This window comes from Oryza glaberrima, chromosome 5, assembly GCF_000147395.1.
Source record: "Oryza glaberrima chromosome 5, OglaRS2, whole genome shotgun sequence".
Taxonomy (NCBI): domain Eukaryota; kingdom Viridiplantae; phylum Streptophyta; class Magnoliopsida; order Poales; family Poaceae; genus Oryza; species Oryza glaberrima.
This window is the reverse complement of record NC_068330.1, coordinates 19,800,619-19,828,444: the sequence shown is the minus strand read 5'-3', so window position 1 is coordinate 19,828,444 and position 27,826 is coordinate 19,800,619. Positions and strand designations below refer to the sequence as shown.

Here is a 27,826-nt window from a genome sequence, read left to right as displayed (position 1 = left end):
CATGGAGCACATTCTTCACAACAAACTAGCATCTACGTCAAAGAGCAATTGCCAGATCGTACTTTTTTTTTAATATACGACGTTATTAACTTTTTAAATATGTTTAGTTATTTATTTTATTAAAAAAGTATGTAGTTATCATTTATTTTGTTATGGCTTGATTTATCATTAAATGTTTTCTAAGCATGACTTATATTTTTATACGTTTGCACAAACAAATTGAATAAAATGAGTAGGGAAACGCATATAAAAAGTCAAATGTGTCATATATTTAAAAACATATATAGTTATTTTTAGCACATTAGTATTTTTCTTCTGTAATTTAGTTAATAAGCCATCTTACATTTTTATAAGTTTCCGCTGCAATGCGCGGGATATTTTTCTAGTTTAAAAAACAAAGGTACCCCAGTGTTTTATATTTCAGAGAGGACAATTTGTACATAACAAATGGAGAGAACAATGCAAGTAAGAGAAAAATGGGTGATTGGACTTGGATGCATTTAAGTGGTCATTGACAAACCATATCAATAGAAGGGTTGATCATCACATCAAAGAACTAACTGATACTACTGAATGTATAGTACTCCGTATAACAGAAGGAGCACCTGAAGTCAAACATGCCAAGTGAAAGGACTGTCTACCACACAAAATGCAGACAGCTTGAAGCTTTCCCTAAGCAATAATACATGCTGAATTAATTCCTTTCTTCCACATTGCCCTCCAAGCAAGAAAACAATGGAGAATTTGTACACAAAATGCAGACAGCTTGAAGGTTTCCCTAAGCAATAGTACATGCTGAATTAATTCCTTCCTTCCACATTGCCCTCCAAGCAAGAAACCTTCTTGTACATGTCCAGTTTAGTATCCTGAGTCTCATCAGTAAAATTTGAAGCTACAAGGAGAGAGGAACAAAACAATCTTACATCCCTGTAGTAAATACAAGACAATGAGCTATATTCCTGAAATTTGTATGGTGTGCTAAATCTCACAGGGAGAAGAGATCAAATGAACAAGGTGAGCAGATTTTCCAATTGCCAGGCAGCCGCCATTGCTGCGAATCGCCGCAACTCATCAAAGCTCGAATTCCTCTTCCCGGAGCACCATCTCAGCAGCCTCCTCCTCATCTTCGTCGAACGAAAAGTATCTGCTCCTCTCGGCCGGTCTGAATGTGTAGAACATGAAGAGGTAGAATGCCAATGTGGCCACCTCCTCGGCCAAGACGCTCACCCACCGGAACTGGTAACTGGCAATGGTCTTGAGCGCATACACGACGATCCTAGTGAAGTATAGGTAACCGATCACCACAATGTAGAATTGCCGGAACAGGGTGAGCTTCGATAGAGTCCGCGCTGCCTTGCCATCAGTCTTGGACGTCTCCCGGAGCGATCGCATCGACCAGACGACCGGGAAGAGCACGGCGCAGCAGCAGGCGACGTCGACGAACAGCAAGATCTGGTTCCATGTCACCCACCCTTGCAAGAACGGGCCGGTCTCCCCAATCACGGCGGACGCGATGTTGGCCATGACCTGCAGCGGGATCACCACCATGAGCACCTTCTTCTCCCTGTCCTGCAAGACCGGCCTGAGGAACGACCACCCCGTGCCGACGAGCACGATCACCGCGAACAGGACGACGCCCTTGACGAGCTGGAAGAGGTAGAACGCGACGTCCCAGCCGTGCGGCGTCCCCGTGACGCGGATGTAGTGCTGGTCCTCGGCGGCGGAGAGGCAGTAGAGCAGGCGCGCGGCGAGGAGGCCCGACATGAGGTGGTGGATCTGGTGCGCCGCGGCGCGGTGGTCGCGGGAGGAGAGCGTGAGGTACCCCCAGGCGGCGAGGAACGCGGCGTAGCAGGCGGCGAAGAAGCCGTAGATCGCCGGCACGGGCGCCTGGCCGACGGGGAGGTAGTCGACGGAGCCGTCGGCGTTTCCGTTGTACATCTCGGTGCGCACCCTCATGGTGACGAGCGACTCCGGCGCGCAGTTGGCGAAGTAGAGGCTGTACTCGTCGGGGTGGGTGACCGGGAACGTCTTGTTGTAGTGGCCGCGCTTGAGGTCGTGGAAGGTGAAGAGCGTCTTGACGTAGGGGCTCGTGAGGATGCAGCGGGAGACGTCGGGCTCGTCGGCGCCGCCGCCCGCCACCTCCTCCCGCCTCTCCGGCGGCCGCCGCGCCTGCGCCTCGTAGATGGCCTGGAACATCGACTCGTCGGAGAGGAGGAAGAACCCGAGCTGCTTGGGGTCCGGGCGGGCGAACGTCGAGGAGATGCCGGCGCCGGTGATGACGATCCTGACCGCGCCCGTCTTGGAGAACCCGAACTTCTCGAACAGGATGGTGGGCCTCGGGTCCTCACGGAAGGCCTCCGTCCTGATCTCCGCCGCGGCGCGGGGCGCGAGGGACACCGCCGCGACGGCGATGGCGAGGAGGAGGAGGCGGCGCGCGGCGGCGGCCATGGCTGCGGCGAGATCTGTGGCGCGCGGTGTGGGTGGGTGAGAGAATGCGGGGGAGAAGTGTCGGTGTGCGCGTGGCGGGGCGAGGTGAGCGGGGGGTGCTTATGTGGTGGGGCGCGGGAGGGTCGGATGCGCCTCGAGATTGGTGAGAGTTCGGTGTGGGGAGGTTGACTTGGGGAGGTGTAGCGGGTGGACTCATTCGAGAGAGAGTGAATGGGATGGGGAAAGGTTGCGACTCGTGTGGTTACCAACTCGCTTTGGATTGCTGCCTCCGGTCCTCCCTAACTAAGGCTGTGTTCGGTGGACATCAGGACATGGATCCTCCACGGTACGTCTGTATTAGGGCTGAATAAAAAACTTGTGACTTATTAGCTAGCTCGGCTCGACTCGGCTCGGCTTGTTTGAAATTGTTAACGAGCTGAACTAGCATTCTAGCTCGTAGCTTGAGCTGGCTTGCTAGTCACGTGCCTGTACTCCCAGCAAGAAGCGGTATCTTGTTTTCCCTTTTTAGGCAGCAAGAAGCAGTCTATACTCCCACCAAATTACAGGTCCACAGCCAAGCAGCAAGTTTACGGCCCAGCAGTAGACCCACACGCATGCACATCTCAAACCCTAGGCAAGCAAGCAGAACACACAAACCACGCCGCCGCCGCCGCCGCTCGTCCTACGCTTGCGTCGCTGCTCACCTTCGTGCGTCCCAATGGCCCCGTCACCCGCATGTGCAAGCGCCGCCTCCCCCTGTTGCTCTTATTCCCATGACATCCAGCGCGTGCGCCTCCCTTTTTCTCTCCTTCCCCTCGCGCGTGTGCGTCGCCGTCAGTCGCGGAATCACCGTCCGAGGCGATATAGAGACGGAGGACGAGGAGCAAGCACCACTTCATGCGTGCACGCCGCCGTTCGCCATAGAATCGCCGTATGAGGCATCATGGAGGAGGAGCCTGCCATCGACGCTGGAACAAGCACCGGGAAACAATGGCCAGGCTTGCGAGCCAAACGAGCTGGCTCGAGTTTTCCAACGAGTCGAGCCGAGCTAGGTTTTTAACTCATTAGGATAATGAGCCAAGCTGAGCCAGCTCATTATCCCACGAGCCACCGAGCCGAGCTGGCTCGATATCCACCCTTAATTTGCATTAGCAGCGAGCGACTGACAATTGGACCCGATCCTATATGTCAGTGGCTACTGCTGCAGGTGTAAAACTGCAGACAATCTCACTGGTGTTCAGCAGTGACAGTTGCGCTTTGGATTGCTGCCTCGTCGCTAACCTAAGGCTGTGTTCGGCAGTGACACTAGGTATTTAAAACGGAACTACTTATTAGTATATGATTAATTAAGTATTAGCTATTTTTTTAAAAAATAATTTAATTTAATTTTTAAAACAACTTTCTATAGAAAATTAAAAAAAATGTATTATTAAGTAGTTTAAAAAGCGTGCACAAGGGAAAAAAAGAGAAGTGAGTCGAGAAAGAAGGAAAAAAACACAGCATGAGTTGTGTTCATGGGAGGACTGGACTAAGGACAATGTACAGTGGCTACAACCACTTCATCTGTCTTAAAGTTAAAAAGAAAAAAAAGAAAAACAAATTTCAGTTTAGACCATATGTTATTGCCAATGATTTATTTTGGTTTACCTTTTTATCTTTTTTTTCTTTGGACCCGATAATCTTACTTTTATTTCATTTTGAATCACCCAGCTCTCTTTTCAAGTATATAAATGACCTCGAGAACGTTGGCTACTACTCGCCAATTGTTTGATGAATTTTTGTGCTAAAATTCATAGAAGAAATAATAAATTATTGGGCATTTAATTTTATATGAGAATATTATTTATAGCCCAATTTTACTTAATACATGTGAGGCGTGTCTCTGTGACGTGTGGGTCCAGAAAAATTCAAATATCACATGATGTCCGAATATAATCAATATTGGGCTTGTTTTGTTGTACATTTCAAATAGAAAATAATGGTTCGAATAGAATTCAAATTTGATGCACAATTGAAGAGATATACGCTTGAAAAGAGAAGAGATCAACTAGTACTAGCAGTATACCCATTAATCGGTTTGTTACTTCACCGGTGGGCAATTATCACTGGTAACAAATTCAAATAAGACGTGGGGCCCACCTTCATCAGCCATGTTAATCTCAGTGATTATCTCCAACACCAGCAACTCTATCCGCATGCATCAGGTGGCCGGCATCTGCACGCGTCGCACTTATCTGCAGTAGCAGATCGATGAGGCCAAAACAGATTAAACGCGTTATCACGCTCGATTCACGGAGAATTAGCGAGGCCGTTGTGGTCATCGCTGCCTACATAAAGCAGTCGACCCCTCGTCGCGGCTCGGGGAACACACGGCACAAGCGCTGCGCCATTAAAGCAGCAATATTCCCTAGAGAGGTGAACACCCGCACCCACACATATTCTCTACATCGTAGAGAGATCAGAAAGAAGATGCACGCACATGACGCAGGGTGCATGATCGCGGATCAGCAACCTGTAGTCACCGGCGCTGATGGCATCTCTATCGGCGAGTCATCAATAACAAGCTAATCTCGTTCTCCGTCAAGTTGCTTATCCAATACAAACACAACAACGCCCGGCATTATCTTCTAGAGGGAGCAAATATATACCGTAGCGTTGTGCAGATGTACAGTCCAGACGGTAAAACAGTAAAGTGGAGTATTGATGAATATGTCGTGGATGCGTTGTGAACTTGTAGCCATGGATATAAGTATCCCCAGTGGTGCATGCACACGCACACGTCATCTTTGTCAAGCGATTAATATGGGCTGCAAATAAATATAAGGCGAGCTTGACCCTCGTGGGGGTTGGACCGTCTAAATTATCAATATCAAATATTGGAGCTGGATATTTATTTGTATAAACTTGAGATGAGTTTGAGACTTATTGGTATCAGACCAACCATGATTTATACATATTTTTATTCATGCCTGAACGACTATCGATTTGCCTCGTGCATGTCATGTACGGGAGCAATTCCTTCTCTATCCAAATTCTACAGGATGAGCAGGAGCAATCCCCACAATTCTTGAAGACAACAAAAACAATGCTAGCCAGGAGGGCGAGGCATGCAGATTTAAAATACACGTCGACACCATGGCCGAGTATCGACGAGATGAAATGGTCGATTTATCAATATTTGTGCTACGTCCGAGACCGACGAGGCCGGACAACATATTAGCTAAAGCTAACAAGATTGGAGCCATTCACTCATTCCATCTGTCTATGACCGACGAGGCTAGACGAAACCATGGCCGAGTGCCGACATGGCCAGGTCACTATACTATTAACACGTCTAAATTAGACAGGAAACGGATACACCGTTGCTGGGCACCGACGAGGCAAAAGCAACCACAAAATCCATGTTTGATGAAGGCTGGGGTACATGACTGGGCACAGACGAGGCAAAGGTCACCCGCTTCACCAAATTCTCTCCGCACACCGACGTGATGGTAGTGTATTGTGACCGGGTTTTGGCGAAACAAAGCCACCTGTTCCACATTCACTATATTCAACGTTAAATCTGCACCAACCTCAACCTTCGGCGAGTAATTAATTTTGAAGACAACGATCCTAAAGCGCAACTTAATCGGAGGTGTTCCATAGGCTCGCTCATGTGGATGTAATTAACCGGTAGCCTTATTGCTAGGCGCCGGGAATCAGCGGACTGCACGCAATCTCCAGTCAGCATACCTTTCCATTAAGCATTTCTCGCGAAGGCAAAAGGCGAACTCCTGCGGGAGCCCTCATGTATTTGTAAACATTCATGTTAATGAATCATGATTAATAAAATACAGGGTTTTCCTATTTTCTGTGTGTTCGTTGTTTTGTTTTCATCAAACACCAATAAACTCCTCAGCTATATATAGATCGTTTCTTTAACATATGATAAATTAGATGTAGATAAATAAAAGAGTAAAGGGTGATCCGAAGTGTCGCTGAGATAAAATTGTCTAGTCTAAAGTTAAAACATTGGTTTGAAGGATGATCCAAAATGAAACATTAGGAATAAAAAAGGTAGTATGAAGTGAAATTTACTCGTAAACAAATCTAATACTAATACTCCCTCCGGGTTTATAATACTCGTCGTTTTGAACAAGGGTACGGTCTTTAAAAACAACTTTAATCATTATTATTTATTATAATATGTATATAAATGTTAACAAATATATAATTTAATTGAAGTATTTTTAAGACTAATATATACATATAGTCACCATAGTTTAAAGACAAATATTTTAGAAAATTTTCATAACCAAAGATTTTAAAGTTTGATATCATCCTTGTCCAAAACGATACGTAACTACTCTCAGCTCGGAGGGAGTACGAAATATGTTAGTACGATGCAGTTTTTTCTCTTTTTTACGCTACTAATACATCAGTGGGGCCAAATGAAACCGCATACAGTGCTAATCACCAGAAAATTCACAAAGCACCAGCACCTCCTCCAGTAACTGCCGATGCCGACGGTTTCGATCGGTAGTCCTGCCGATGCCGACGGTTGAGAATTGTGGTACTGGTGGCAGGTGTGTGTGTGTTGCGGCGGTCGGAGCGTGACCAGCTCAGCTTCCCCCGGCCCCCGGGGAAGTAACCGGCCAGCTGAAGTGCGCTCGGCCCGCGGTTCTCCACCGGTGCGCAACGGCAAAGTCGACGGTTCGGCTGGGTTGCTGGGCCGCTCATCGCACGAGGCCGTTCGACTGCCTCTCCCCCTCAGGATTTTGCCTGTTTGGGCCGTGCACATCAAGCCCGCGAACTCTGCCGCGGCGAGTAGTTCGCTTCGGGTTGGTTTGGTTCGGGTCCAAATTCCGCCCTACTAATTTATTGGTAATTTTTAATAGTGTTTTTAGTTATTTTGATTAATGCTAAATTTTAACAACACATCTTTCTAGATAGTAAAAGTTTTGGCCATCTAAATTTAGTAGTGTCAAAAATTATCTAAACTTTAACATTATCAAAATTTTAGTATGGCACCAAACCAAACTGGCCATTCATCTTCAATCCCCCCATCCACTTCGGTGCCACGCCGCCAGTCGTATCCAAACTTTTCTCGGACCACAATCCCGATGACGGTCGCGTACGGCGGGACGGCGACGGCTACTGGAAAGCCCACGAGGAAATAACGTACAAGTTCACGGTGACACGGTCGCGCACACAGCCACACACACACAGGGTCGCAGGCACAGCACCTCGGTTGCGTCACGGAACCGACCGGTCACCGCGTCCGCACGTACGGAGAGGATGGCATACTGGCATATTCCCCGCGCGGTGCTCTACTGCTCTTCTCTCCGGAAGCGCCGGATTTCGTCGAACGGGTCGAAACACGCGGGCGACATCAATACATCATATCCGCACGCCGTTTGGCTTTTGCTTCCTTCGCGCACCATTCCATCGCGCGCACGAGCGGGGAGACGACGAAGACGAAGACGAAGACGAGCCAGGCCGCGAGGGCAGGATGGTGATTTCCGCGGTCGCGGTCTCGTGAGTACAAACGATTAACAAAGTTCGACGTTTAGGTTAGGTAGGTCAAACGCGTGCGACAACAATAATGACAAGACCAATCAGGGACGTGTACTTTTTTTTAGCAGAACATAAGCACTCACAGTGTACACCCTCACCCTCATCACTATGAATACATACTGACATGCTCCTTCCGTCTCAAAAAAATACTCCATAACAACTTCTCAATCAACATTCATTTCCTAACCAATCACAACCATCTATTATTCGCTTTTTCCACCTACCTCTGCTTCTCAACCAATCACAATCACTTTCTATTTAATTTTACCTATTTTTTTAATAACCGTGTCCAACTTTAAAACTAGCAATATTCTAGAACAAAGGGAGTACTCCACAGTGTATATCATCATGTTATCTATTATTAAAAAATAATTAACTATAAATACAAATAATCATATCGAATCTAATATTACTTAAAAATAACTGAATATATTTTAAAAAGAACCTAAATAATTAGGGTGTAGCTATATATATGGCGCCATATTTTTCATCAAAAAATAGTTGGCATATATTTATATTGTAAGTCCCTAAATTACATATGTAATTTTAGTGTATTTACAATGTAAGTCTCAAAATTACATATGTAAGTACTAAAATTACATATGTAAATTCGAAAATTACATACCAATTACATATGTAAGTGGGGTGTAAATGAGGTGTAACTACTGTGTAAGTGGCTAAAAAAAAATTGAGTGTAGCATATGACGTCATATTTCTAGCAACTCCGAATAATTAAGCTACGTTTTATTCACAGCGACGTTGTATTTCGTTATACTAGTATACTAATGTTCCAAAAGGCAGTTTACAAAAATAAAAAACAACATTATCTTGTCAGTACTAAAGTTTTTACACGTGGACACCCCATCGCACAAATCTTGTGGGGCGCACGATGCCAGGCTCACGTGACCCGAATTTTTTTAAGCCTACTTTGGTTAATCTGTCCCATCACCAGAACATTTTGGCGTGTTATACGTCGCCAGAAATCTCTACGGCCACCTATAGCATCACGAGCCCCGGTCTATGACACGTGGTCCCGGAGGACATCGTGGCCCACGTGCCAGTGACACGAGCGTGCGGTGCAGGCGGTTCGCGAGGGTATGGATCGCATGTGTGCCCCACGCGATGCCTCCCATCCAACGGCCACCTGTCCATCCCCAATTCCAACCTCGACAAGGAAGGTTCCAGAAGCTTCCGGAAACGACCTTCCCCAAGTTCGCGTCGCGTGGCTTCTCGTCGAAGGAAATTTTGCCAGAATTTTCGCGGATATTTCCTTCACGAAACCTTGGTGGGAGAAGGGAGATGGAATTCCCAATGGCGTGTAGAATTTCAATTTCGAATTATGTTTTAAAAACGGCGAGAAAATGTGGAATGACGCAAATGCCCTTCTGCCTCCTCGCTTCTCTTCTCCTCCTCCTCCCTCCTCTCTCTCCGTCGTCGCTGCCTCCCCTCTCGTTGCTTTGCTTCCCCCGATCTGCAGAGCCGGAGGCGCTCCGCCGGCGGCGAGGCAGGCACGGCGTGGACGGCCTCCCCCATCTCCCGTCGCCACCGCGCCCTAGCCTTCTCACTCCCTCCCGGCCCCCGCGCGCGCGCGCGCGGCCGACCAGCCGGTGGTCGGCTTCCGTCTCCACTCGAATCGAATTCGAGGTATCATCCATTCCCCTCCCGTATCCCGCCCTCGTCTCCCTCCGCCGCTTCACGTGCCCGGCGTGGCGTGGACTGGAGACCCCTCCGGCTTGGATTGGATTGGATTGGTTTGGTTTTCCTTGTTCTGGAATTTTTTAAAAATTTTTGATGCGTGGTGCGCTGCTGATTTTTTGCAGTTTGTTTGGAGGGAAATCGGGGGTTCTAGGTGAACCCCCATGCCCGACGTTGGCGCGGTGATCGAAGGATCCTCGCGGCGGAGATGAACGTGGTTGGGCGGGTAGGGTCGCTGATCTCGCAGGGGGTGTACTCCGTCGCGACGCCGTTCCACCCGTTCGGCGGCGCGGTCGACATCATCGCGGTCGAGCAGCCTGACGGCTCGTACAGGAGCACGCCCTGGTACGTCCGGTTCGGCAAGTTCCAGGGCGTTCTCAAGGGCGCGGAGAAGGTGGTCACCATCACCGTCAATGGCGTGGACGCCAGCTTCCACATGCAGCTCGACAACTCTGGGCAAGCCTACTTCATGCGGGAGCTTGTGCCTGGCAGTGAAAATTCTGGGACAAGTTCGGAGGAAGAGGAAGCTAGCTGTGAGCCTGAACCTCCGGCGCGGAGTAAGAGCGACGGGGATCTTTACATCGGAGCGAAAGGCAGGCCAGGTAGCCCGGAGTCGAATGTAGAGCGTCAAGAGAAGCAAGCTATAGAGGAGTTTGATTCATACGGTTATAGCAGGATAGAGGTAGCGGAAGATTCGGCAAAGCAACCTGATGGGAGCAATTCAGAGATGGTTTTGGTTAGTGTGGATGGGCATGTCCTCACTGCCCCCATTTCCTCGACCGAGGAGAATGTGGAGGATGTGCAGCTAAGTGAACCCCAATTCCACTTGGGACCTGGGGAGAGCTCAAGTGGTGATTTCAGCCGCAGTGGTGAGGTGTGGGAAGCTGGCATTGTCGGTGATTTATACATGCCACAGGAAAAGGTTAAGTTTGACTCTGGAAATCAACAAGAGGCTTTGGAAGAACTTGGTGATGTACCAATTGAGACGGATAAGTCACATCATGTCCCCGTTACTGGAGATGAAGTGCTCCATACCTCAGTTTATGAAGATGTGACTAGTGCATTGACCAATGAAGTCGAATCTCTAGTTGTCCCAGAGTTAGGGAATAATGATGAGGACTATCAAGCCTTGATCAATGTAGATGAGGTCCATGACATCTCAGAGAACAAAAATGAGGGTTGCCGACCCCCTTCTAGCCAAGATGAGGTTTGTGATGTCTCCAAGACCGATGATGAGGGATATCAGCCCTTGGCCACTGAGGAACTTGGTGATGTACCAATTGAGACGGATAGGTCACATCATGTCCCTGTTACTGGAGATGAAGTGCTCCATACCTCAGTTTATGAAGATGTGCCTAGTGCACTGACCAATGAAGTCGAGTCTCTAGTTGTCCTAGAGTCAGGGAATAATGATGAGGACTATCAAGCCTTGATCAATGTAGATGAGGTCCATGACATCTCAGAGAACAAAAATGAGGGTTGCCGACCCCCTTCTAGCCAAGATGAGGTTTGTGATGTCTCCAAGACCGATGATGAGGGATATCGGCCCTTGGCCACTGAAGATGAGGCTCGTGATGTCTCCAAGAACAATGATGAGGGGTATCAGCCTTTGGCCACTGAAAATGAGGCTTGTGATGTTCCACTGCTTGAGAATGATGAGGCTTGCAGGGTGCCAGCTAATGTAGACAAGGTTTGCGATGTCAGCAATGAGGACACTGAGTTAGAAATTGCTAGTCCTAGTTTTGGTAAATATGATACTTTTAAAAGTTGCTTAGACCTCTCATCACAAATAGATGACGGAGATTCGGGAACTGAACCATTTTCTCCTGAATTTGATCATCAGCAGGGTTTTGAATTTAGTCTGAGTAATCGTTCTGTTGTTGACATAGATCTGGAGGAAGATATAAGTAAAACTACCCACTGTGATCGAAATGATCCATTACAGTATCTAGAGGAGGATAATAAAACAGAAGGTGAAGATAGTTCTGCCCACTGTTGCAAGGTATCTGATATGTCCATTGTAGGAGGTTCTCATGGCAAGACCAAGGAGACAGCCTCTTCTGAAAATGAGGCGAATAGGCCTGATGGTTTACATTCAACCATTGGAACCAGTGACAAAGACAAATTAGGTAGCATTCCAGAGAACTCAGCAGCTGAAGAGGAACTAAATAAAGAAGAGCATCCCAAATTACAAAAGGGCTTGGGTAAGCACATGTCAGGTCTTCAGGCTATTCTTTTCCTTTTTTTGGTTTGAAGTTTCATTGTTTATCTTTAATATGCTGGCAGGGTTCGAAATTTCTCTTTGTGGGCACATGCTACGGCCAGGAATGGGCCAAGCATCAGCTGAAGAAGTTTTCCAACAACATCTTGTTCTTGAGGAAGATTTCAAGTTATCAGGATCATCAATTATGAAAAATGTAAACCTTGTTGTCAAATTTGATAGTCAGTATTTCTTATGGAGTAAAATTTCTCATATTATTCTTGGGAAAGCTGTCTTTGGTCCGAACTTCTGCACAGAACATATTGATGCTATTCCGGTTGAACACCAAGAAACACCTACTTCAAGAGATTCTCTTGGGCTGTCTCCCTCAAGCAGGAGATGGAGGCTTTGGAACATACCATTCAGGATATCAAGATCCCTTCAGCGCAGTAACAGTGATTCATCCGAGGACATTTTTCTTGACACAGAAACTGTCTTGAGTCCAATGGATGAGCAAACTCCAGAGAATAATATAAATCAGTCACCAAGAAAGCAATTTGTGCGAACATTAATTCCCACTAGTGAACAGGTGGCATCACTAAACCTGAAGGAGGGCCAAAACATTGTAACTTTTAGCTTCTCCACCAGAGTTCTTGGAAAGCAACAGGTCTGTGCCCCTATTTCTTAATAATAATATTTTATTTTGGAGATCTGTAAATTGATTTTTCTTTCTTTTTTTACTAAGGTTGAGGCACATATTTACTTGTGGAAATGGAATGCTAAAATTGTCATTTCTGATGTGGATGGAACCATTACAAGGTAAAGTTCAACTTAGTATATTTAGATGCTCAGTCTTGTTTAATTAACAATTCAGCTAGTTATCTGTCAGACTGTCACACCAAACTGTAAGTTAAGGACTTGTTCTGTTTGCTGCCCAAACTTGCCATGCACAAAAGAAAAAAAAAACTAAGGAGGCTAGAAATAAATGTCCATTTGGAGCCAAAAAACTTTGGCAAGAGAACAATGAGCTCATACACTACCAAAGTTTGGCGACAAACCAACAACCACAGTTTACCAAAAAAAAATTTGGCTTGCCAAATCTTGCCATTAGCAATATATTTGTAAGGTTTGGATTGGCAAAAGCCAGAAAACAAGCCCTAAACTACACTTTGTGGAAAACTAGCATAAACCTTGCAGACAAGCAATATTCTGTTAAGTATATACACAACAACTTCTTAAAATTAGATGTTGTCTGAGACATCCTTTGTTTAACAATTTGTTTGCTCACTTCTTTGAGTTGGTTTAATGCCCTATTGGTTCAAACAAAGGATAATCTCTATACCATGTTAATATAAGTTTGTTTGTTTCTGTTTACAATTATTATTTTTTTGTGGTACTTTGGTCTTTGTATCATGCTGCACTCAATCTAAGAAGGAAATTGTTTGTAAAACAGCAGGATATTGGAAGAACAAAGCTGCATGACTTGTGAAATTTTAGTATCTACTTCTGACGATTGTCATGTTGAAATAATTTACTAACTGTAGATTCATGAGTCATGACAATACGAGAAACTTTGCTTCTTTATGACAGTCTCCTGCTATTAGGTGATGCTTTTTTTTTTCTTTTTTTTTTGTGGGGGGGGGGGGGGGGGGAGGGGGGCTTTAATTCATTTATTATTTTGTGTATCCTGCATTATATGGTACGGTGGCTATCCTTCTGCAGGCAGTTGCTATATATTTTTAGTATTCAATCAATGGATATTCTTGTTTCCTCATTCTTCCAGTGCTTGAACAGCTGACAAAGATCAGTCGATTCGCATTGTAGTGGGACTATGCAAATCTAAAATGATGTTCTGGGCGAGAATGTCATGTATATCTTTTTTTAATGCATAATAAAAATTCGTACTAAAATTTACCTTCATTTGGTGAGTGATAATAAGCGAGATCCTACTTTGTCTAACAAATATAGTAATTTTAGTCCAATGATTCTCCCTTTAAGTGGACTTGCAAAAAACACTTCATGTGGTCCTTAATTTCTTGGTTATATCTTCTATTCTGTCTGCCTGAAAATGTCAATTGGCAATGGTATCCTGGACATGGTACAGATAAGTCAGTCCTACAAATTTTAGGGGCTACCACATTATTTTCTTCACAGAATACAACTGTTATACATGTTCCTTTTTCTGTTTATTTTCATAATGGCTGAATTTGAGTAATTAATGTTCCATATCAGGTCTGATGTGTTGGGCCAGGTCATGCCTTTAGTTGGACGAGATTGGAGTCAGTCTGGTGTTGCTCGTCTTTTTTCTGCAATAAAGGTGTGCTTCAGAATTTATTTTAGTTTTTGTTTCTCTTTATTTTAGGAGGATATTCTACCCAGTTTTGCAAATATGGGTTTCTGATGTTCTTTTATTCTCCCAATCAGGAAAATGGATATCAACTATTATTCCTCAGTGCTAGAGCTATAGTTCAGGCATACCTGACCAAAAACTTTCTATTCAACCTAAAACAGGTAAAATATAGCATCTGTCCGTTGAATGTGTTACCTACCATTTTCATCTTTAGTGATTTAATCATATCTTCACTAGAACTGATAGTAATTTTTAATTCTATATTGTTGGTATGTATATAAACTTGGTTATCCCTTGGCAACTTTGCAGGATGGGAAGGTATTGCCTAATGGACCTGTTGTGATTTCACCTGATGGTTTATTTCCGTCATTGTACCGGGAAGGTAACATCATCTCTCCAATATTTACATATCCATATTCTTCTATTATGACTTGCTGAATAATGATTAGCCTTCACTGAACTACTAGGATGGTCTGTATAATTCAGGCTCAGGTTCAACAAAGAAAAGTAGCTAACAATGATCAACAATACTGTTACTTTATGTACTGTAATAAAATTTGTTTACCATGTTCTAATGTTTCCTTTGTTCTTCTCAGTTATACGAAGAGCACCACATGAGTTTAAGATTGCATGTCTGGAGGTAATTTTCTTTAGGCAGTTGTCTTATGAGGATCGGTTTCAATACTCAATGTCCTATGATACTATGAAATGTTATGTGCCAGTAAAACAAACTAATTTTATTTGTTAGAATAAGAACTACGAGGGTGGTATGTGCCTTTTGGTTTCAATTCCTTAGCGAACTAAATCCAACAAGTCCCTAATAAACTCTCCCTTATCCACATTCCTCCTTCGGTCCTGTTCTTTTCTCCAACAAGGGTTGGATGAAGATTAAGATTTTCGTGGCATGCTTTTCATACTGCTAAACGGTGTTTCATGCGAAAACTTTCTATATGAAAGTTGCTCTAAAATATCATATTAATCTATTTTTTAAGTTTGTAATAATTAAAACTCAATCAATCATATGTTAATATCACCTCGTTTTGCATAAAAAACTTAATCTTCATCTTCATCTTCAGGAGAAAAGAACACCACCGAAGTTTGCTTATTAGCTGGCTCCGTTTTAGTTCTTGTATGGCATCATAGCTCATATCCTTCAGAAATAAACTATAACTTTGCAAGAATTAAGAAAAGTTGTTAGTCTCAGAATTCTTTTTTAACGGGTAGGTGACAATCTTAGAAACACACATTTTAGATTCTTCCATAGACCTGAAACTCCATGTTGGTATCACAGCAGCCTCTTGAAATTCTAATTTTTGTTCTTTGGCAGGACATTAAAGCACTTTTCCCTTCTGATTACAATCCATTTTATGCTGGATTTGGCAACAGAGATACAGATGAGCTTAGTTACAAAAAGATGGGAATTCCAAAAGGGAAAATCTTTATCATCAACCCAAAGGTATGGCCATTACACTAGTTAAAAGTTAGTGATGCCATGCTTGTATTGTGCCTTTTTTAAAGTCATCCTGTGCGTGCAGGGGGAAGTAGCCATAAACAGTTCTGTCGACGTGAAGTCCTATACCTCCTTACATACCCTTGTCCATGATATGTTCCCTCCAACCACTCTTGTTGAGCAGGTTAGCTGTCATTCTTGCCTTCTAGCAATACTTTTCATGGGATTAGCTAGACCGAAAACATGCACATTCATGTTTTTCTTTTTCTTGTTTGGCTTCTTTCATACTATCTAAGACTAGAACTGTTTTTATCCTTAGCGCATAGTCACCTCCAGTTCTATGCTGCCTGAACCATACAGGTTACTGTTGGGAGCAAGGGCAGCTAGTGTGATTGTGTTGTACTCATGTATGGTCATACTCCATAACATGCAAATTCCTTTTTGTGCTGATCATCAATGATGATGCCTTGCAGGAAGACTACAATTCCTGGAATTACTGGAAGATGCCATTGCCAGATGTTGATCTGTAGTGTAGTTCTAACAAACACAGAAGTAGATAACACTAGATTCTGCATCAGCATAACAGTCAAGTCCGTGTACACTAATTCTCAACGCTATGGTGGGGTTCTATCCAATCTGTAAAGCATCTCAGGAGTTTCCATATTTATGGTTTTGATCTCCAACGCAAAGGTTGCCATTTTATTTGCTTTGACGAAGCTCTCATGATCATACATCTTTTAGGGAGTGATCTGTGATACTCTTCGTCGAACTTACGGCCTTAGCTTGTCAGCTTTCCAAGTTGTATCAGCAGCTGCTAGTCAGCAATTTTTCTCTTTGTGTTCTTGTAGCTGCAGCTCCTCTGTGATTAGATTACTCCTGGTTCATGGAAGCAACAGGCAACCCAAAACTGTCAAAACACGCTGTATGTTGTACAAGAGAAAAACATTGTACATTTCCTACCCCATTTTCACCTTCCCTTGTGCTGTATGTAACATTCAATGCCTGTAACTGGTAAAAATTTCATGTGCTCGTCATCTGATATTTTGGATGGAATGAATTACTCTATAGCTGATCATTTTATGATGTGAAACCCATCTAATTTTGCTAGAGCATGGCTCACTTTGTCTTGTGATTGGTCAGATTATGGCCTCCCGCGGTGAGGTCTTCTGTTGCTGATGAAGAAAAGTTAGGCCTTGTCTAGATTTCAACTTTTTTCTTCAAACCTCCAACTTTTCTGTAACATTGAACTTTTCTAAACATGCAAACTTCTAATTTTTGTCGTCTCATCGTTTCAATTTCTTCAAACTTTCAATTTTAGCGTGAAACTAAACACAGCCTTAGCATCAGTTGTCGGAACTTCCTGGGTGCATTACCTGCCACAACCACCAAGAACTTAAAACTCGCCATCCAAGGTTTACCAGAAAAGGGAACTGAACAGGGGCTGCATGCTGAAACAAATGGACAAACTGGTGTCAGATTCAGGTTACTTTTCCTGCCATTAGGTGATCATCAGGGACCCTGAGTTTTCCTAGGAGTTGGAGGAAACAGAAACCTTTGCCAGTTTGCCTGCTTCCAGCCGAAGAGGAGGCAAAGAAACACCTCGAGCTTTGGGATCACCTTCCTTTCTGGTCCCTTTGCTGGGTTAGCGTATTGGACGCACGCAAATAAAATTCCGGTTGCCTAACGATTCAGGAGGAAACAATGAACAATCAATTGAGAGATCCTCTGCTGTGTACTCGTGTTAGCAGCTTTCAATACAAGGACAACAGTGTAGAGGATATATGTAAAAAAAATATTACTCCCTTTATCCCAAAATATAACAATTTCACCAACATTTTCTTTCTGACCAATCATTCCTAACAAATCATAATCATTCATCATTTAATTTCTTCACTACCTCCACTTATCCAATCATAGTATTCTCATATTTAATTATACCTCATTTCTTAACCGTAAAACTTATTATATTCTGGAATCGGTAGTAAAGTACTCCCTCCGTCCTATAATATATGGGATTTTAGAGGGATGTGATAGGACTACGAATCTGCTCAGTGTCACATCCCTCCAAAATCTCTTATATTATGGGACGGAAGGAGTATATGGATGATAATAGAGTATTGAAGTTTTTACAGTTTAAAAAATAAATTTCATCTAAATAGAAATATAATTATCTATCTAATGTAATCGTAGATCTAGATCCATAGATTTGTTGTAAGAAATCTTGAATATGGAACCGTATCAAAAATGATCTAACTATAACCTATGCTCAATGTACTGGGATAGCCATATGGGTGTTCACTGGTAGTAGAGGATGGAATTGAATTGCCATATTGTTAGTGCTATACTGGTGGTTAATCATATGGTCTTGTTCGATTAATCTCCGGTTAATCCTTTCAAAGATTAAAGGGGATTAATCTCACACCTATTGAGGTGTGAAATTAAATCCTCCTCAATTTCCTTTGGACTCTTCCTCACATGGGTTAATCAAACAAAACATAATGGGTTTAATTGTTCAAAGAGATTTTCTAACTCTGCCATTGTACGTATCCTTACAGTGCCTTTTCAAGGAGTCAAACATATGTGCTCTATGGTAAATATGCATCGCTTTGAAACGTAGTACTACAATAGTTCATACGTTTAGGCGACACATGAAAAGCATGAGAATTTAAAGGTAGTAGGAGAAATTTGTAGCGCATGACCTATCCTCTATATAGTTCCCTGCAGTTTTCCACCCATAGCCAAAATTCAGGTGACCAAACTCAACTACCTATAAACCCCGTGGAAAAGGAAATGAGCAACTATCTGTCTCTTCAACATGTCAAAGCAAGACTTGTTAAGCCCATGTCCTGTCAACGTATTATCCAGGACTTATCAAACTAAATATTTTTTTTCCCTAAGGAGCTGCAAGATTCTAAGGGAGGACAAAGTAGCCCACCTGAATAAATCGATTTCTTCAGAGATAATTAAGAGGCCAACACAAATTACAAGTGGCGAGAATAGATTACAACTCACATACTAGATAACCACTTGAGTTATTACACATTGTTAGCCGATAAGAAAATGAACGTCAGGTTGCCAATCTAACAGGCGTGGAGCTGGGAAATTTCGCCCTGTGGTGTTCAATGTCACCGCTTTATATTTTAGCAGGATCATTTATGCACATTTCAATAGATTTACATGTAAAAACTGAGACTAGGAAAAGTGCTTGTGAAAAAAACTATATTCTAACAATGTCTCATAGCTCATAGCCACTGCATTCTAACAATATCCATCTTGTTAAACTCTACACTACAAAAATCATAGAACTTCTTGTCACTTAATGTTGTGCCGTGGCCTTGTGTTGTGGGGAAAAGAAGCTCCGAAATAAGTGAGGCGTAAGGAGTTGAAGTCATGCTAATCTCACTTTTAATGGGACGAAGCAACCAAAAGATCAGGCACACAAATTAAAACGAAGTAATCTTAGTAGACACTGCTCGTGGACCACACACAAAAGACCATATACCATGTATGAATTAGAAAAAAAAACAACAAAAGATTGTACAAAAGTTGGGTCTGAAATTTACATTAGTGTATTTTACATGTTTGCCTCTTCTCTCTCTCTTCCTTTCTCTTAGAAAATACACTCCAGATTAGATTCATCTCATGCAGATTAGAACCAACAAAGTGCTGACTTTAGATACTTTGCGTACTAACGCGAATCTTCCACGTTCGAACCACCACTACCGACCAATTCATAGCAGCTAGCCAGCCTGCAAGTGGCACTCATTTCAGTTTTCAGGCCTGCAATTTTTTCTCCCTAAATCCGGAGTTTGAAGGTTGACCACAACCTAACCTGAGTTTCACAGCCCCTAATCGCTACATCCTCCTAGTAGGCTACAAGATGACTCAATCACTACTACTAAAATAACAATTTTTATACGCGGAATAAAATATACTCCTTCAATTGCAAGTTTGAGATGGTGATGTTAGCCTTATGTTATCTTTAAGCAATTTATGGAGCTTTGCTTAAGAGTTCTCACTCTACTTCTAGTACGGTCCGGTTTCTGTGCAGTACTATAAAAGATCATTGTAATTGAGTCTGCTATAGCAAAGTCCTGTAGAAACACTCATGGGTCTTCCGGCTAGCTTCACAAGGTGGTGGGCTAGATGACTTGGGTTCGAAGCCTCACCCCTTCTAATTATTTGATATTAGGTCATTCCCTAATATTCGCGTTGAATTACTCATTATTGCTGTAAGTCATTTTAGTTTTGTTGTAAGCAAACTTACGTAACTTTGACTGAGGGCTTGTTTGGTTCGTGCCCTGGGCATCTAGCATGAGAAATTTGCATGCATGAGAGGCACGAGAAAAGTTGATGACATTGCCTGGTCAGGTTGTGCGCAGGTTGTGCACAGCTACCTGAGAGGAAAGAAACACTATTAGCAGATTCATGAACAAACTAATTGCATATATCAAGGATGAAAAACAAGCGGAACACAAGGGAAAAAAAATCCCCAAATCCATCTACTATATGTCTTTCTTTATAGACATATCAATCACATAATTAGATAAGATAGATCAATTGCATAAGTTAAAAAGAGAGCAGGAGAAGAGAACGCAAGGACAGAAATCCCCCAGATCCAAGCATTCATCAAATCGCTTTGGCACACCGGCGACGGCTGCTGCTTCGTGCTGAAGATGGGCCCGGCCGGCGACCTCGCAGTAGCTTCGTGTGACACTGTGCCGGATCTGACGACGACGGCGCCGGCAAAGACGAGGCTTCGAGCGAATTAGAAGGCAGCGACGGTTTCCGAGTGTCCGCGACAACAACGGCATCAGAGGTTGGGATTTCGAGAGACGATGGCGGCGGAGGAGGAGGCAAGGTCGTGCGCGAACGACGACGCCGACGGAGGCTGGGGTTCCGCGCGACGACGGCGGCAGCAAATAGCGATGGCTCATTGGCTTTGTGCTACATGAAAGAAGATAATACACGTTCGCTGCTACGCCTGAAGGTCAGGCTAATCACGAGACAGCATGCTTCAGGTCAGGCAAGGGCAAAGAACCTTCAGGCTGGTAACCAAACAACACTTAAAATGTGCCAGGCTAGTCTTAGGTCAGGCCACTTCTTCTCAGGGTAGCAACCAAACAGCCCATGAGTCTATAAAAGAAATACGGCAACATCTGTAATACTCCGAATATAACAAATAAGAGAACTATAACACATATTTCAAGGTGGATTTAATGGTACTAATTTAATATTATAGTTGATTGTGTATTTTTCTTTAAACTCAATTAAAATTAGAGAAGTTTGATTTAGGATCAAATTAAAATGACTTGAGTTCACACAATATGGAAAGGAATGGATACAATGGTTTCCTATCTTTTTATGGGTAAATGGCATTGTTTTACTTCAGATGGTCACGGTATAGGGTGTTCCTACGGCCTATGTGGAGTAATAATAGAGGAAGTCCATGGGAACACACGAAAGTCAAAGCCCTGTATCACCATGACACCATCGGAGAGAAAAAAGAAAAAGAAAATTCTTTTATGCGTGTATGCTGTACTTTGGCTGGCCAGGTTGAGTACTTCTTCGCCGAAATTCACGGCTTTGCCAAATTTCTCACCAACATCAACATCGTTCGTAAGGTAAGAGCAAGAATAATAGTGGGCTGTAAGAAAACTGAATGCTGAGATGGATGAGAGAAGAGAGGAGAGGAGAGAGATGAGAAGCGGGTTGTAAGTTTACATCCGGCTTAGGTACAGAAACCAAGAAAATCTGTGAGACAGACAGGTATACCATATATTTATAGTGAAAAGCTAACCACTATATGAATGAGCTGAGAGATAGACTATAAAAATCTATACAGTAGCTGCTGTATTATTAACCTTGCTCTAAGATAAGGAGGAGATAAGAGAACCACTTAAACACACGTGTCAGCGTGTCACCTTTCCGTTTAGGTGCATGTAGTAACTAGTGTGACTGCAAGCTAAACAGCCACACTAGCATCACATGATTCAAAATAGACACTTGAGATACATCTAACACTGTAGCAACTTACTATGAAAATGTATTGTTTCGATTTTAATGTGGTGAATCGGTTTTGGCCGTTAAATCTTTAGATTGTGTACAATTGCTGTTGTGCAGTTTTACCTCAATCCCTTGAATACATCGAAGTCACACATGCATTCAGGTGGTGTTTGAAAATGATAAAGATGAAAATTAAAGTGACACACATAAAAAGAAAAATATTAGCACATAATTAATTATTATAAACTTATTCAGGTGGTGTTTGAAAATGATAAAGATGAAAATTAAAGTGACACACATAAAAAGAAAAATATTAGCACATAATTAATTATTATAAACTTAAAAAGTGAATATATTTGATATTCTAAAACAACTTCTATATATAAAGTTTTTATGAATAGCTTGAAAAACGTGCTAATAGGAATCGAAATAAAATGATTTGCTCTGGAAAATTCATGGAAATGCTGTCTTTCTCTCACTCTCTCTCTCTCTGAATTCTGAATCGATGGTTGCTGACCTGAAATTCAGAATCCGACGAGACAGTCAGCCAGGCCATTTTGTACTGTACTACATGAATGACACCTTCACACACTCCAACATGTTGACACGAAGAAGGGTCTAAAAAATTCAGAGAATGCACACGCCTACAAGCTCAATCGAAGTACTGTAGAACATCACTGCACCACTCCATGCTTTGTTTTTTTTTCCTCTCCTCATTGTTCTTGGGGAATGAGCTATGTCACCATTTCAAATTCAAAATGTTTAATTTAGAAAGATTTCGATTTCGAAATTACTTTGTAGTGCTAAACTGCTAATCACTGATTAACTGAGCCAATGATCAGAGCCTGTTTGAAGTAATCTACACAGATCGCGCGTATCGTCCGTATCATCTCGTAACTCGCGGTCACTCACTGGTTGGAACTAGAAATGCGTTCCTAATTAACCACACCTTTGTACTATTAACTTGCACTAATACTAGTAACTCTGTACTAGTACTAGTGATTAGTAGCATTAGCACGAGAGGTAGCCATGGAAAGAAGAGAAGCATGCAGCTAACGCAAGGCACAAAAGCAAAAGAACACCACCCTAATCAGCACTAACGCGATCGCTAAAGCCGATTTTTTCTCACAGAAAAGAAGCTGAAGTTGAGTGAGTGATAATACTGCACTAAAGCCAGGGACATCAGATGCAATGATAGGGAGAGAGCACACAACTCGTGCTGCATTACATGCAAACAAGAGGCAGATCATACGGCTAATGGTAGGGCCCACCATAATAGTATGATTAATCCGGTTCATACTTCATTAACCCCTTTATATGGTTTAAGTTGTGCAAAACTATTAAAGTTAAGCAAGATAAGAGAATCTTAACTGACATGGCTAATTTTTTTTTAATAAAAAGAATCTTAATTTCAAGATTTGATTTGATTTTAAGTATGGTGAAATAAAGAACAATTGATTTTACGGCATGATATTTTAAAGATATATGATCATGGCATCCGGAATATCGTGTTATGTGCTAAAACGCCTGTAATCACAATACATATAAAGTTACAAGATACTCCTTTCATCCTATTTTTGATCATCACCTAAACACAGAGACTGAAACAACCAAATTTCCATCATTCTATAATTAATTCTCATTAGTTAAGATGGTATGTTGCTTCGTGTCTCTCGTGAATTGTACCAAGTTTTAAATATTGCATGTAGTTGCATCAATAAAAATTAATCTTGATTGGTTGCATGCAGCATATTCAATGATGCTCATTTACTCTTTACACAAACAAATAAAGAAACACTTGTTATAGGATGATTATTTTGAAAAGACCTCGAAAATCTTAGGTGATGATTAAATAAGGATAAAGAAAGTATTTATACTTTATAATTAAGCCTCATTTGATGCCATGACACTGTCCAAGTGTCCATTTTTGCTCTAAGCCCATTAATCCACCATGATTAAGCGGCTAATATAAGTAGCAAGACGCAGCCAGCGTCTCGTGCCCTCTTGTCTCCGCTTCAGCTCCGGAGCCACGAGCTCTCACCTTGGCAATGGCGAGCAAGCACCAGCTGGGGCAGCAGGAGGCGATGCAGGAGGAGGACTACATCGACATGGACCTGACGAGCGCCGCCGCGGCGACGGCGCCGGGTGAGTTCGAGTTCGACTTCCACATGTCGGGGCCGCTGGGCGGCGGCGGCGCCCGGTGGGAGCAGGAGCCGCTGGCGTCGCCGGCGGACGAGCTGTTCTACAAGGGGAAGCTGCTGCCGCTGCACCTGCCGCCGCGGATACAGATGGTGGAGGAGCTGCTCGACGGGCGCGTCGTCGTCGGCGGCGCCGGGCGGCGGCAGCTCGCCATAAGCACGGCGCCGGCGACGCCGTACGACTCGTGCACCGCGTCGCCGGCGAACTCGTGCTACGCCAGCGGGGAGCTCAACGTGGAGGAGTACTTCCAGGAGTACGCGGCCAGGCTCGCCGACGCCGCCGCGGCGGCGTGCGAGAAGAAGCCGTGGTCGCGGAAGCTCAGGTTCATGAGGCAGCTCAACCTCGGCCTCAAGCTCAAGGCCTCCAAGGCCTACATCAAGACGATCTTCGCCGCCAAACCGGCGAGCTCCGGCGACGACGACGACAAGGACGCCATTCTTGGCGCGACGAGAGAAACCAAAGAACTCTCCCATGGTGGCCACCACCACCACCACCACCACAGAGCATGGAGGAGGAACCCGTTCGGCCAGATGAGAAGCAACAGGTGCATCGCCTCCTCACAGAGCGGCGGCGGCGCCGCCGCCGGCGGCGGCGGCCGTGGTTCGGTCGGAGGAGGGAAGCACAAAGAGCGCGACCACGGCGGCCACAGGAGGTCCTTCTCCAGCGTCATCGTCCGGTACTCGACGTCGAACAAGACGTCCCCTGCGCCGCAGTCGTCGTCGTGCTCCTCCTCCTCGTCGGTGCGGACGTCGAGCGAGTCCGACGGCGGCGCGGCGGCGCCGGCGGCGGCGCCGGCGCTGCGGAGGAGCAGCAGCGCGAGCTCGGAGGTGGAGAACCCGATCCAGGGGCTGATCGCCTACTGCAAGAGGTCGCAGCAGCTGGCGTCGGTGAGGAAGAGCGCCAGCGACGCCGGCTTCCGGTTCCTCTCGTCGGCGGCGTCCAAGATCGCCGCCGCGGAATCCGACGGCCCGGAAGAGCTCGTCGAGATTTGCAGAGGTTGATGACGACAGCGAGCGTGAGTGTGATAAATGTACTTACAATGGCGCGATGGATTTCTGAAAGTTTTGTAAAACTGAACAAAAAAAAAAACGTGTGTTGCTGAAACACCCTGTGTCATGATGAGTTTGTTCGATCAAATGAATGGCCTCTGAACTTTTTCATCATACTAGATCATATTCAGAATTCAGCAATCAGCATATCATCTGAACATGTGGCAGCTAGCCATTTTTATCAGGTGGTAATAAGCAGGTCAGATATGTGGGGAAAATTCCAGAATTTTGCATAGATTTGGAGTACAGTTCAGAGCAAATTAGCTCTCAAATTATATTGTAGTAGTAAGATTTAATTATCTCTTATCTGTATTATAGGATGCATGTGCGACAGCATAAAGTAAAGAGAAGAAACATATATAAACCCGTTTGTCAGGAGAACAATTAGATGTATGAAGCAAATTATGAAGCAAATGGCCTCTTACATGCTTTGTGTTGTATCAATTTTTTCAGAGCAAAAATTTCTACAACACTACTTCGAAGCAACTTAACATAGCATCAAGAAACGAAGACACATAACTGAAGCAAAGATAGTACTTTTTTGCAGAATAATATGATGATCATAAAGTCATTGAGTGACAACAGCAAGATATAATAATCTTACAATTAAGGCCATAAAACTTGTAGATTACAATAGATCCGTACACACCACTGGACTGATTCACCAGACCCAAAGTCTCAAACTTATGCATAAAACCTGTTTTTTTTCTGACAGTTCAGTATCATAGTTAACCAACCACAAGCTACAATCTTATATTTTAGTAATCACACGCTAACATGTATACAATCACAGTACAAAGGCTACTGTATCTTGTTTTAAGGAGACACTGGGTTTCAGTGGCCGACACAAAATACTTGCAAGCTAAAAGTGGCTCAATTTCCATTACACCGAACACCAGTTTATGCATTAGGTTTCCAATGCCAGGATCATGCTCATCTTCAAAGCTAAGGATCATCAGAAAACAAGCAAGGATTATTGGCTAAGCGGCAAAATTTAAGTGAGAAGAAAAAAGAGTGGAGAACATTGCAATGTGGGGGAAACAATGGAGGCTCACAACTTTCTGTTCCCATCAATGGCTGTCCAAGTCACCACCGATCTCCTGATACGCATCGGCAGGCACATGGCAACATGATGCGTAAAACAAGCATATCTGATTGATACGGCTCCACTGCGCATATATATTGCGTATTTGGGCATGTACCTTTTTACATGCTTCAGTATTTTGGAGGGAGACAACTGTTTCTCTTTCATTTCTCTGAAGATGTGAACTTGGTTCATCTCCAACTTGAACACTGTGAGCAATTAAAATGGTAGAAAAGTATGGCAGATGGTTTGTATGTTGTAAAGTTCTGTTGGATGATGGGTTATGGATGAAATTGAGTTAAAAGACAAGTTATTCGAGGACATAAACGAAGGAATTAAATATTAAAAAGTTGTTCAAAAAATATTTAAGAAACGCCAATGAAGAAAGTTTTTGTAACAACTATACCATTCAGAAGTTTTGAAAGCCTAGCATCCATAATACGTAAGTGGAAAAGAACGTGGAGTCGAGTCTTGAAATGTCGTGGAATTGTATATGTTATGCTATATAAATATTGTCAAATATTTTGAAAAAAAAATCATAAACATTTGCATGGTATTTCCCTGACAGTGAGCCATAGATTTGTTGCTACTTGCTAGTTCGAGTAGTTTCTTATGGTGTTGCCCTTGTTTTTCTATCAGATATTAGTGATTCAGACATTCAGTCTTACCAAACTAAGGTGTAGTTAGATGTGAGATAAAACAAAGAGAGATTGGTAGTTCGAGGGGACAAGTCCAAAAGCAGAAAACAAGGACCAGTTCCCTTCCATATTTTACTCATGTTTTGGGTCATGAAAGCTGCAATGCAACAGACAGGATCATCTATCCTACATCACCATTGCCTGATAATCTGATAAAAACCAATTCTGCAAGACAGCAACTAGGGTTTTTTTTCCCCAGAATTTCTCCTCATGGCTAAGCATCACATGATGTGAAACTACAACAGAATAATTCGATAATTTATTAACACGTCAAGCTAATGATTCCCCCATAAAGAACACTGCTTGTCAGCATCTAACCGTCCTAAATCAGATCAAAAGGATCCCACTGAAGGAGAAAAATAATTCCATTCCTCTCTGCTTTAAGCGGAAATCTCGTAAAGAAAATGCAGAAACGAATAGTCCTTAGCGTCCGCGTGCCATTGCCAATCAAAGGTAGGAAAGAAAAACTAAAGCCAAAGGGAAGCAATTTTAGACACCAAATTGGTGTTGCTGAGCACTGCAGGTATGGCTGATAAGCATGAACTGAAACAAGCATTAGTTTATAGTAGCTTAATACCTTCCCGGCATCTCCGGTGCCCACAAATTGCCAAAGTTTTTCTCTCTCCTTTTTTCTGCATTCTTTATTTGCAACATGCGAGGTATGTATGTAAGTGTACGAACAAACCAGTTTTACATAACATGAGATGCAATGCAAGTGTGCAGTTTTTTCATCTCACAAGAAAAACGTATAAAATGATCATACTTTCCAAACGGAAGAAGACGGGTTAACAGATTCACCACCATTCAAAAGAGAAGGGAGCGAAATCATACATTTTACCTTAGTAATAATTGTTGGTAGTAGTTGTACTTACAGATGGGATAACCTATACTCCCTCCGTCCAAACAAAATTCAACCTATATAGAGATAGGTCGACACCACCTAGTACAACGAATCTGGACATATCTATCTAGTAGTATTCTATCCTCATCTAGATTGGTTTTTTTAACGGGGAGTACGGGTTAAGAGCGTGATAAATCAGCACGGGACGGTGTTTGCCCACACCAGACAGAACGTGTGCATATGCCTGTGCTGCTACCGATGCCATCCCGTT

General features: G+C 43.4%; 3 protein-coding genes across 3 annotated transcripts; 2 read left to right on the top strand and 1 right to left on the bottom strand.

The window, feature by feature from the left end:
- Positions 1-495: 495 nt before the first annotated feature.
- LOC127775146 (protein CANDIDATE G-PROTEIN COUPLED RECEPTOR 7-like) lies at positions 496-2,536 on the bottom strand. The gene has a single exon (XM_052301459.1). It carries the CDS (start codon positions 2,446-2,448, stop codon positions 1,072-1,074), a length of 1,377 nt encoding a protein of 458 aa, XP_052157419.1. The 5' UTR covers positions 2,449-2,536; the 3' UTR covers positions 496-1,071.
- Positions 2,537-9,330: 6,794 nt separating this feature from the next.
- On the top strand, positions 9,331-16,731 carry LOC127773482 (phosphatidate phosphatase PAH1). The gene is made up of 11 exons (XM_052299548.1): positions 9,331-9,627; positions 9,804-11,882; positions 11,965-12,545; positions 12,624-12,697; positions 14,111-14,195; positions 14,303-14,389; positions 14,538-14,610; positions 14,825-14,868; positions 15,556-15,684; positions 15,764-15,862; positions 16,152-16,731. The coding sequence occupies exons 2-11, from the start codon at positions 9,887-9,889 to the stop codon at positions 16,206-16,208; spliced, it is 3,225 nt and encodes a 1,074-aa protein (XP_052155508.1). The 5' UTR covers positions 9,331-9,627; positions 9,804-9,886; the 3' UTR covers positions 16,209-16,731.
- A 6,967-nt stretch (positions 16,732-23,698) lies between these two features.
- Positions 23,699-25,321, top strand: LOC127774451 (probable membrane-associated kinase regulator 4). Its single transcript, XM_052300704.1, has one exon. It carries the CDS (start codon positions 23,733-23,735, stop codon positions 24,882-24,884), a length of 1,152 nt encoding a protein of 383 aa, XP_052156664.1. The 5' UTR covers positions 23,699-23,732; the 3' UTR covers positions 24,885-25,321.
- The last annotated feature ends 2,505 nt before the right edge of the window (positions 25,322-27,826 follow it).